This window comes from Odocoileus virginianus, chromosome 20 (assembly GCF_023699985.2).
Source record: "Odocoileus virginianus isolate 20LAN1187 ecotype Illinois chromosome 20, Ovbor_1.2, whole genome shotgun sequence".
In the NCBI taxonomy this organism is placed as follows: domain Eukaryota; kingdom Metazoa; phylum Chordata; class Mammalia; order Artiodactyla; family Cervidae; genus Odocoileus; species Odocoileus virginianus.
In genome coordinates, this window is record NC_069693.1 from 44,430,039 (window position 1) to 44,442,304 (window position 12,266).

A 12,266-nucleotide genomic window follows, 5' to 3' on the forward strand; every position below is an offset into this window, starting at 1 on the left:
TCTACTACTGTGGGCAGGAATCCCTTAGAAGAAATGGAGTAGCCATCATATTCAACAAAAGAGGCCAAAATGCAGTATTTGTATGCAATCTCAAAAATGACAGAAAACTCTGTTCTTTTCCAAGGCAAACCATTCAATATCACAGTAATCCAAGTTTATGCCCCGACCCAGTAACGCTGAAGAAACTGTAAGTTGAATGGTTCTATGAAGACCTACAAGACCTTCTAGAACTAACACCCAAAAAAGATGTCCTTTTCATTATATGGGTCTGGAAAGTAAGAAGTGAAGAAACACCTGGAGTAACAAGCAAATTTGGCCTTGGAGTACAGAATGAAGCAGGGCAAAGGCTAATAGAGTTTGCCAAGAGAATTCATTGGTCATAGCAAACATCCACTTCCAACAACACAAGAGAAGATTCTACACATGGACATCACCAGATGGTCAGCACGGAAATCAGCTTGAATATATTCTTTGCAGCCAAAGATGGAGAAGCTCTATACAGTGGGCAAAAACAAGACTGGGAGCTAACTATGGCTCAGATCATGAACTGCTTATTGCCAAATTCAGACTTAAATTGAAGAAAGTGGGGAAAACCACTAGACCATTCAGGTATGACCTAAATCAAATCCCTAGAGTGCCTAATGAACTAGGATGGAGCTTCATGACATTGTACAGAAGACAGGGATCAAGACCATCCCCAAGAAAAAGAAATGCAAAAAAAGCAAAATGGCTGTCTGAGGAGGCCTTACAAATAGCTGTGAAAAGAAGAGAAGCAAAAAGCAAACGAGAAAAGGAAAGATATACCCATTTGAATACAGAGTTCCAAAGACTAGCAGGGAAAGATAAGAAAGCCTTCCTTAGAGATCAATGCAAAGAAACAGAGGAACATAGAATGGGAAAGACTAGAGACCTCTTCAAGAAAATTAGACATACCAAGGGAATATTTCAGGCAAAGATGGGGTCAGTAAAGGACAGAAATGGTATGGACCTAACAGAAGCAGAAGATATTAAGAAGAGGTGGCAAGAATACACTGAAGAACTGTACAAAAAAGATCTTCATGACCCATATAATCACGATGGTGTGATCACTCACCTAGAGCCAGACATCCTGGAATGAATGTGAAGTCAAGTGGGCCTTAGGAAGCATCACTATGAACAAAGCTAGTGGAGGTGATGGGATTCCAGTTGAGCTATTTCAAATCCTAAAAGATGATGCTGTGAAAGTGCTGCACTCAATATGCCAGCAAATTTGGAAAACTCAGCAGTGGCCACAGGACTGGAAAAGGTCAGTTTTCAGTCCAATCCCAAAGAAAGACAATGCCAAAGAATGCTCAGACTACCACACAGTTGCACTCATCTCACATGCTAGTAAAGTAATGCTCAAAATTCTCCAAGCCAGGCTTCAGCAGTACATGAACTGTGAACTTCCAGATATTCAAGCTGGTTTTAGAAAAGGCAGAGGAAGCAGAGATCAAATTGTCAACATCCACTGGATCATCAAAAAAGCAAGAGAGTTCCAGGAAAACATCTACTTCTGCTTTATTGACTATGCCAAAGCCTTTGACTGTGTGGATCACAACACACTGTGGAAAATTCTGAAGGAGATGGGAATACCAGACCACCTGACCTGCCTCTTGAGAAATCTGTATGCAGGTCAGGAAGCAACAGTTAGAACTGGACATGGAACACCACACTGCTTCCAAATAGGAAAAGGTGTATGTCAAGGCTGTATATTGTCCCCCTGCTTATTTAACTTATATGCAGAGTACATCATGAGAAACGCTGGGCTGGAGGAAGCACAAGCTGGAATCAAGATTGCTGGGAGAAATATCAATAACCTCAGATATGCAAGTGACACCACCCTTAATGGCAGAAAGCGATGAAAAACTAAAAAGGCTCTTGATGAAAGTGAAAGAGGAGAGTGAAAAAGTTGGGTTAAAGCTCAACATTCAGAAAACTAAGATCATGGCATCCAGTCCCATCACTTCATGGCAAATAGATGGGAAAACAGTGGCTGACTTTATTTTTTAGGGCTCCAAAAACACTGCAGATGGTGATTGCCACCATGAAATTAAGAGACGCTTACTCCTTGGAAGCAAAGTTATGGCCAACCTAGATAGCATATTAAAAAGCAGAGCCATTACTTTGTCAAAAAAGGTCCTTCTAATCAAGGCTATGGTTTTTCCAGTAGTCATGTATGGATGTGACAGTTGGACTGTAAAGAAAGCTGAGCACCAAAGAATTGATGCTTTTGAACTGTGGTGTTGGAGAAGACTCTTGAGAGTCCCTTGGACTGCAAGGAAATCAAAGCAGTCAATCCTAAAAATCAGTCCTGGGTGTTCATTGGAAGGACTGATGTTGAAACTGAAACTCCAGTACTTTGGCCACCTGATGCAAAGAGCTGACTCATTGGAAAAGACCCTGATGGTGGGAAAGATTGAGGGCAGGAGGAGAAGGGGACGACAGAGGATGAGATGTTTAGATGGCATTACTGACTCAGTGGACATGAGTTTGGGTAAACACCGGGAGTTGGTGATGGACAGGGAGGCCTGGCGTGCGGTTCATGGGGTTGCAAGGATGAGACACGACTGAGCGACTGAACTGAACTGATGCCAAGGCACCATTAAATGGATATGATGCAATCTCAAAATGTCAGAATGGTCTCAGTTTGCCATTCATCATCACAGTAATCCAATTCCCCAACCACTGATGCCAAAGAAAGTGACACTAACTGGTTCTATAAAGACCTACAACACCTTCTAGAACAAGCACTAAAAAAATATGTCCTTTTCATCATAAGGGATTGCAATGCAGAAGTAGGAAGTCAAGAGATACCTAGAGTAACAGGCAAGTTTGGCCTTGGAGTACAAAATTAAGTAGGGCAAAGGCTCAGTTTTCCCACAAGAACATGCTGGTCATAACAAACATCCTTTTCCTCCAACTCAAGAGATGATTCTACACATGGACATCACCAGATGGGCAGTACAGAAATCAGATTGATTATATTCTTTGCAGCCGAAGATGGAAAAACTCTATACAGTCAGCAAGAACAAGACCTGGATCTGACTGTGGCTCAGATCATGAGTTCCTTATTGCAAAATTCAGGCTTAAATTCAAGAAAGCAGGGAAAACCACTAGGCCTTTAGGTATGACCTAAATCAAATCTCTTATGATTTTTCAGTGGATGTGATGAATAGATTGATGGGATTAGATCTGGTAGACAGAGTGACTGAAGAACTATGGATGGAGGTATGTACACTGTATAGGAGGCAGTGACCAAAACCACCCCAAAGGAAAAGAAATGCAAGAGGGCCAAGCGGTTGTCTGAGGAGGCTTTACAGATAGCTGAGGAAAGAAGAAATGTGAAAGGCAAGGGAGAAAGGGAAAGATACAGCCTACTCAATGCTTGGGAAAGCCCAAAATGGTGAAGTAGAAGGACATGTGCTTATCTTTTCCTTCAAGAACAAAATCACAAGTAGCTATTGAACAGCCATCAACAGGAGGACGTTGGAACCCACCATAAAAAATGCCCCACGTTCAAGAACAAAGGAGAAGCCACAACAAGGTGGAAGGAGGGGGTACATTCATGTTAAAATCAAATCCCATACCCACCGGGTGCGTATACCCACCGGGTTCTCCACAAACTGGAGAACAATAATACCAAAGAAGTTCTCACACAGTTGCGATGGTTCTAGGCCCCACATCAGACTTCCCAACCTAGGGATCTGCCAAACAGACTGGGAATCCCCAGGAAATCTGTCTTTGAAGGCCAGCAGGATTTAATTACAGAACTTACATAGGACTGGAGGAATGAGAGACTCTTGGAGGGCACAAACCAAACATTGTGTGCACCAGTACCAAAGAGAAAGGAGCAGTGACACCACAGGAGAATGAAACAGACCTGTTTGTGAGTTTTTGAGGGTCTTTTGCAGAGGCATGTGCTGGCAGTAGTCTGCCACAGGGACAGGGGCACTGGCAACATCAGTCCTGGAAGACACTTGTTGGCATAAGTCCTCTTAGAGGTTGCCATTAGCCCTACAATAGAGCCTGTAGACTCCAGGACTGGGTCTTCTCTGGCCAAATAACTAACAAGGAGGGAGCACAGCCCCACCCATCAGCAGGCAATTGGATTAAAGATTTACTGAGCATGACCTTGTCCACCAGTTCAGTTCAGTTGCTCAGTCGTGTCCAGCTCTTTGCAACCCCGTGGACTGCAGCATGCCAGGCCTCCCTGTCCATCACCAACTCCCAGAGTTTACTCAAACTCATGTCCATTGAGTCGGTGATGCCATCCAACCATCTTATCATCTGTCGTCCCCTTCTCCTCCTGCCTTCAATCTTTCCCAGCATCAGGGTCTTTTCAAATGAGTCAGTCCACCAGAGCAAGACTCAGTTTTCCCCACTTCCCATCAGGAAGCTTGCCCATGCCTCTTATCCTCATCCGTCAGAAGGCAGACAGAAGAAGCAAGAGCTGCAGTCCCACAGCCTCCAGAATGAAAACCACAATCACAGAAAACTAACCAAAATGATCACATGGATCACAGACGTGTGTACTCAATGAAGCTATGATCCATGTCATGCCAGGCAACTCAAGCTGGAGAGTCATGGTGGAGAGTTCTGACAAAACATGGTCTGCTGGATAAGGGAAATGTCAAACCACTCCAGTATTCTTACCTCAAGAACCCTCATGAACAATATGAAAAGGCAAAAAAGCATGACACAGGAAGATGAGACCCCCTCCCCTAGTTGGTAGCTGTCCAGTATAATACTGGAGAAGAGTGGAGAAATAGCTCCAAGAAGAATGAAGAGGCTGAGCCAAAGCAGAAATGACACTCAGTCTAGTCAAGGCTATGGTTTTTCCAGTGGTCATGTATGGATGTGAGAGTTGGACTGTGAAGAAAGCTGAGCACTGAAGAATTGATGCTTTTGAACTGTGGTGTTGGAAAAGACTCTTGAGAGTCCCTTGGACTGCAAGGAGATCCAACCAGTCCATCCTAAAGGAGATCAGTTCTGGGTATTCATTGAAAGGACTGATGCTGAAGTTGAAACTCCAATACTTTGGCCACCTCATGCGAAGAGTTGACTTATTGAAAAAGACCCTGATGCTGGGAGGGATTGGGGGAAGGAGGAGAAGGGGACGACAGAGGATGAGATGGCTGGATGGCATCACCGACTCGATGGACATGAGTTTGAGTAAACTCCAGGAGTTGGTGATGGACAGGGAGGCCTGGCATGCTGTGATTCATGGGGTCACGGAGTTGGACACGACTGAGCGACTGAACTGAACTGAACTGAACTGTGGATGTATCTGGTGGTGAAAGTAAAGTATAATGCTGTAAAGAACAATACTGCATAGGAACCTGGAATGTCAGGTCTACAAATCAAGGTAACTTGGATGTGGTCAAGCAGGACATGGCAAGAGTGAACATCAACATCTTAGGAATCAGTGAACTAAAACCAAAGAAGATATACAAATAACCAACAGGCAAAGACATTCAACATCATTGGTCATGAAGGAAGTGCAAATCAAAACCACAGAATTATCACTTTATAATCATTAGGATGGCTTTAATGAAAAAAGAATAAGTATCAACGAGGATGAAAATATAGGAACTCTCATTCATTGCTGGTGAACATGTAAAATGGCAATTTCTTAAAAAATTAAGCACAGAATTACCATATGATTCAGCAGTTTCATTGCTAGTATAATACCCAAAGGAAACTGAAATCAGGGTCTCAAAATGGTATCTGTACATCCATTTTCATAGCAGCATTACTCAGCCAAAAAGTGGAGTCAAGCCAAATGTCTATATATAGATAAATGGATAAGCAAAGTATTAATATACAAGGAATATGGGGCTTCCCAGGTTGTGCTAGTGGAAAAGAACCTGCCTGCCAATTCAGGATACATAAGAGATGAAGGTTTGATTCCTGGGTTGGGAAGATCCCCTGGAGGGGAAGTTCCCCTGGTGGAGAACATGACAAGCCACTCCAGTATTCTTGCCTGGAGAATTCCATGGACAGAGGAGCCTGGTGGGCTACAGTCCATAGGTTTGCAAAGAGCTGGACATGACTGAAGCCAATTGTGCACACACACACACACACACATAAGGAATATTATTCAACCATACAAAGGAACAAAGTACTGATATTTGCTACAGTTTATATGACCCTTGAAAACATTATAAGTGAAAAAAGGCAGACACAAATGATCATGTCTTATATCACACATGTGGAAGAGACAAATCCATAGAGACTGAAAGCAGATTTGAGAATACCAGGGGAGAAGGAAATAAGGAGTTATATTTATATGAGTATGGAGATTAATGAGAGCTGTGGTTATACAATATTGTGAATACACTAAAGGCCACCTGATTTTATACTTTAAAATGGGTAAGTGTGCATTATATGAATTTCACCTCAAAAAAACAATAAAAGAATAGGGTGAAAGGGTGCTTTCATTAAAAACTAATGTTTGTGTAAAATAGTACAGTCTATTTTTAGAATCAGGTTTTCCCTTGCATGTATTCATCCACATGTCCTAACACCATTTGTTGAGATGATTTACCCAGTAAATGCTCCTTCCTCTGGTATTCCGTGTATAGGAATGTAAGAAAATAATTGGGATGCAGACAAATATTGGGATGCAGAGATGTTCACTAAAGTATTGTTTATAGTAATGAATATTAGAAATCCTTATGATCCAACAGTAAAATATTATTTTTAAATTATGGAATAAGAGGATACTTTGTAAGCAATGAAGTTATGTTTCTTATAACATCTGTATAGATACACTTTTATAAAAATAATTTTTAAAGGATTGTGTAATGTCTGTCTTTTAACTATTATCTTTGGTTTTCTTTTAATGGGATTTCAGTGTTCCAATAATCTTTCTCTCCACATATCTATTTTTAAAGAATTTTACTAACATGAGAATATTTATGAAATAACATTGAGTGAAGAACAGTAATACTAAAGTGTGTTAATGTCTTTACTTGTTCATGCACATGCCTAGGCAGAAAATTACATGATTAAAAGTATGCTAAAATTTTTTAAAAGTATGCTAAAAGATAACTATGTCTTCATTTTGAGATTTTTTGATAATTTATTTTCATTATTTTTAATAATTTTTAAGTTTTCTTATGAAATATACAGTTTTATTTGGAAATTATGTTCTATGATCTTCCTAACAGAGTATTGATAAATGTTTTTATTTGGCTCTTTTCAGTGAGGTAGTTATAGAGAAATTGTTTATAAGTCTAGTTTGATGTCTATTAAGTCAGTCTGTGCTGAGTATAATGAAACTTGTATATATTTAACATTTACTTTAACAGTGTTTGCTATATTTGAGGCACTCTTTAAGCATTATCATTCAATCAGCCAAGTCTACAAGGCAAAGTAATTCCATACCCCTTGCAATTAACTATATTGCTTTATAGTTTTACATACATAAACTTTATTAAGTTATCCCTAAATTCATTGTTCCTTTTCATTATACCTTTCTCTTACTAACATAAGAATTATATAAAAAATTAGGTATATATACTTTCCAATGATTTCATATTTATGGGTAACATTAGTAGATGTTTAGCAGAGTCCATGGCATATTATAGTATTTAGATATTAAGTAACCCTGTCATTTAAATAGTTTGTTTAATTATGTTGAAAATACCTAGCAAGTAAATAGCAGTCTTTAAAAGTGAGCTATAATAGGAGAGATTGATTTTTGGAATGCCAGTGTAAGGACTTCATGAACCTGCTGTCCCCTCCCCCCACCAATAAGCAAACAAACAAAAAATGCTGGCTAAATAACCAATACTAACTATTTTAGAACTCTGGAAATTAACCAAAGCCACAGAATGTTCCAAGCATTGTCTATCCGGGAGGAACTCCTGATACTTAAGACACCTGGGTCTGGGGCATTTCAGCTTGGGACTGTTTCCATCCCACCTCCCCTGTCTGCTGAATGGTGCAGCAGCCATAAACAGCTAGGAGCCTCACAGTCAGTGGACAAGACTGACCTTTGGAGCCCCATTAAAATTCTCATCCCTATAACACTGTCAATATTTGACTAAACTAGCAACTCCTTAGGAAATCTCCACTCTCAGAGTGTTGGGGCTATCTGATTTGACTCAGAGTTCAACCTAGCAGGGGAAATAAAAAGCCCAATCCCTCCAAGACATTACCAAAAACAACAGTGTGCTGGCAGAATCCCAGGTGTAGTGAACAAAAGCCTGGCCAAAACATAAAAGGAAGTCCCAAGGCACTCAACAACCATAGGCAACTTGGAAATGCTGGAACATCTTCTTGGACATCTAAGAACATGCCTAGAAGGGAAACTACCTCATTAAAATACATAGCTTGATTATGCTACCTTGAGGCACTGCTCAAGCAAGAAATGAAAACAAAGCCTATCTTGTAAAAACACATACACATTTTAAAAAAAAAATGCAGACAACAGAAAATGTGCACAGTAATGTTAGACTTAGTTAACAGAACCTATAAATTGGCTATTAAAAACATGTTCAAAGACCTAAAGGAAACTAGGATTAAAAAACCTAAAGTAAGCATGACAACTGTGTCTCACTAAAAGAAGATACAAATAAGAAATAAAGATCATTTTAAAAAATCAAATAGAAACTCTAGAGTTAAAAAGTATAATAACTGAATCAAAAATTTCTGTAGAGTGCTCATCAACAGATTTAAGCTGGAAAATGAATTGTTGTTCAGTCGCTAAGTTGGGTCCAACTGTTTGTGACCTCATGAACTGCAACACACCAGGCTTACCTATCCTTCACTATCTCCCAGAGTTTGCTCAAACTCAAGTCCATTGAGTTGGTGATGCCATCCAACCATCTTATCCATTGTCACCCCCTTCTCCTCCTGCCCTCAATCTTTCCCAGCATCAGGGTCTTTTCCAGTGAATCAGCTCTTTGCATCAAGTGACCAAAGTATCGGAACTTGAACTTCAGCAACAGTCCTTCTAGTGAATATTCAGTTCACTGGTTTCATCTCCTGCAGTCCAACAACTCTCAAGAGTCTTCTCCAGCACCACAATTCAAAAGCATCAATTCTTCAGCATTCAGCCTTATTTATGGTCCAATTCTCATATCTGTACAAGACTACTAGAAAAATCATAGCTTTGACTATATGCACCTTTGTCTATATGCATCACTATATGCAAAGTGATGTCTCTGCTTTTTAATACACTAGTTAGATTTGTCATAGCTTTCCTTCCAAGAAGCAAACATCTTTTTAGCAAACCTGAATATAGGTCAATTGCAAGTTTATAGAAAGAAAAAAAGAAAAAAAAAATCTCAGAACCTGCGAAACCACCATCAAACATACCAATGTATGCATAAAGCAAGTCTTAAAAGAAAAAGAGAGAAAAGTGAAAATGATAGTCACTCAGATGTGTCCAACTCTTTGCAACCCCATAAGCTGTAGCCCACCAGGCTCCTCTGTCCATGGGATTTCCCAGGCAAGAATACTGGAGTGGGTTGCCATGCCCTTCTCCAGAGAATCTTCCCTCCCCAGGGATCAAACCCAGATCTCCTGCATTGCAGGCAGATTCTTTACCATCTGAGGCACCAGGGAAGCCCAAAATAGAGAAAGGGGCAGAATAAATATCTGAAGAAGTAATGGCTAAAACCATCCAAATAGGATGAAAAACACTAATCTGCACATATGAGAAACTCAACAAAGTAACTCAAAGAGTCAGCACTGAGACACATAAACTATCAAAAAAGAGACAAAAAGAGACTTCATAGCAGCAAGAAGGATGCAGTTAGTTACATGTAAGGGAGCCTCAACAAGATTAACAGCTGACTTCTCATCAGAAACCACAGAAGGCAGAAGGGGATGATACATTCCAAGTGCTGAAAGGAAAAAAAAAAAAACTGTCAATCAAGAATTCTGTTGGATTGACCAAAAAGTTCATTTGGGTTTTTCCATAAAAGCAGAGAAACCCAAATGAACTTTTTGACCAACCCCATATATGTGCCAAAGCTATCCTTCAAAAATGAAGAATTTTAGATACACCTAGATAAAAATAGAATTCATCATTAACAGGCCACTCTTCTAAAATACTAAAGGGAGCCTTTAAGCCTGACTGAGAGGACAACTAGACAGTAACTTGAATCCACACAAATAAGTAAAAAGCACCTGGTAAGACTACAGAGAAGTATAAAATATGGTTTACGTATTTGTGTTAAATAGTTCCTCTTATTTCCTAGGTGATTTACAAAACAACTGCATAAAGTAATTATAGATTTGTGTTGATGGGCTGAATATATAAAAACATAATTTGTATAATAATAACACAAAAGGGTGGGAACTTTGGAGCAAAGTTGTTGTTATGTGCTAGGTATTAAGTTGTTTTGTTAATATGCTAGTTGCAGTCCCCAGGGTAACCACTAAGAAAACCACTCAGAAAATATATAATAAAAGAAACTACAGAATTAAAGTGCTGTAACAAAACAAAAGAAAGCAGCAATGGAGAAATAGAAAAATTAAAAAAACATACAGAAAACCAGTGGCAAATAGCAGGCAAAAGTCCTACCTTATCAGTAATTACATTGAATGTAAATGGAATAAATACTCCTATCAAAAGGCAGAGATCGGCAGAATGGATATTAAAATATAACTCAACTAGGTGCTACCTGCAAGAGAAACACTTTAGATTTAAAGATATAAATAAGTTGAAAGTTTTAAAAAATGGGATAAATTGTACCATGCAAAGAGTAACCAAAAGAGAGTTGAGTTTCTCTAGTTGCAGACTTGCCCCTCTCACTGAAACTAGAGAAAGCCCATGCACAGTGAAGACCCATTAAATAACGCATTTTAAAAATATATCTGGAAATGAAACAACACACTCCTAAAAACCCAGTGTGCCAAAGAAGAAATCACAATAGATACTAGAAAATAGGTGAATGAAAAAAAAAAAAACATATCAAAATAAATGGGATGCAGCAAAAGCAGTTCTTAAGAGGAAAATTTGTTATAAATACCTAGAACAGTCTGAAATCAATAACCTAACCATCTATTTCAAGAAACTATAAAAAGAACAGCAAATTAAGCCCAAAGGAAACAGAAGACAGGATATGAGAGAAAATATGTAGGGGATTGAGAATCAAGAGAAAACCCAGTTGAACCAAAAGTTGGGTTTTTCAAAGAGTAACAAAATAGACATACCTTTAGCTAGACTGTTCAAGAAAAAGACTCAAATTACTAAAATCAAGAATGAAAGAAGAGACAACTAAAAACTTTTGAGACCTAAAAAGGAAGCTACAAAAATGGCCAATAAGCACATGAAAAGAAAACAACATTAGTTATTAGGTAAATGCAAATGAAAGCCACAATGATATACCACTTCATAACCACTAGAATGGCTGTGATCAGAAAGATAAAGTGTTGATAAGAATATTGAAAAATTGGAACCCTCATATATTATTCTTGGAACTGTGGAATGATACAGCCATTTTGGAAAACAAGTTGACACAAAAGCTTGTATGTGAATGTTCGCAGCAGCATCATTCATCAAGAGCACACATTACATGATTGCATTTATATGAATCTCCAGGATAGGAAAATCTATTGATATTAAAAAAGTAGATTAATGGTTACCTGCATCTGGAAGAGCAAGGGTTAGAAATAGAATTAACTGCTAATGGGTATGACGTTTCTTTTTTGGGTGATGAAAATGTTATAAAATTTGATTGAAGATACTCAGAATCACTCAACTTATACTTTAAATGGGTGATGTTTATGAAGTGTAAATTATTTCTCAATAAAGCTGTTATCTTTAAAAAGTGAATTATTAATATTATGAACCAGGCATTTCACATTTTTATCCTTAAAGATAGGTTATAGAAACCTAAATTTTTAACATTTTATAATTTTAATATTTGATAAGAATAGTGTCTCCAAAGATGTATTGTTCTTTTTTCTTTTTTAAAAATAAATTTAGCTGGACAACTTAGCCAGTCGGCGCATTTAGCTCTCCAACTGCCATATAATGTACTTGGCTTAGGTCGAAGTGCCAATTTTCTTGATCATCTTTATGTTGGTATTCCACGTCCATCTGGAGAGAAGGTGAGTAAAAATTTACAAGTAATCTGTTTTTTAATATTCAGTATTCAAATATTTGAATTTAAATATTTTCATTTCCTTTAAAGAATTTTAAAAGTTCACTGGTAGTGACCGATCTAAGCTTATCTTACATACAGGACATTATAATTTGAAAATATACCTTAAGTCTTCCTACC

At 38.5% G+C, this 12,266-nt stretch overlaps 1 protein-coding gene across 1 annotated transcript in view; it reads left to right on the forward strand.

Annotated features, from left to right (window-relative positions):
* ITFG1 (integrin alpha FG-GAP repeat containing 1) overlaps positions 1–12,266 on the forward strand; it is a 300,650-nt gene that overhangs the window by 278,902 nt on the left and 9,482 nt on the right. Inside the window, exon 15 of the mRNA XM_070451355.1 lies at positions 11,969–12,093. Within this exon, the coding sequence (XP_070307456.1) occupies positions 11,969–12,093 (125 nt within the window). The remainder of the gene's footprint in view (positions 1–11,968; positions 12,094–12,266) is intronic.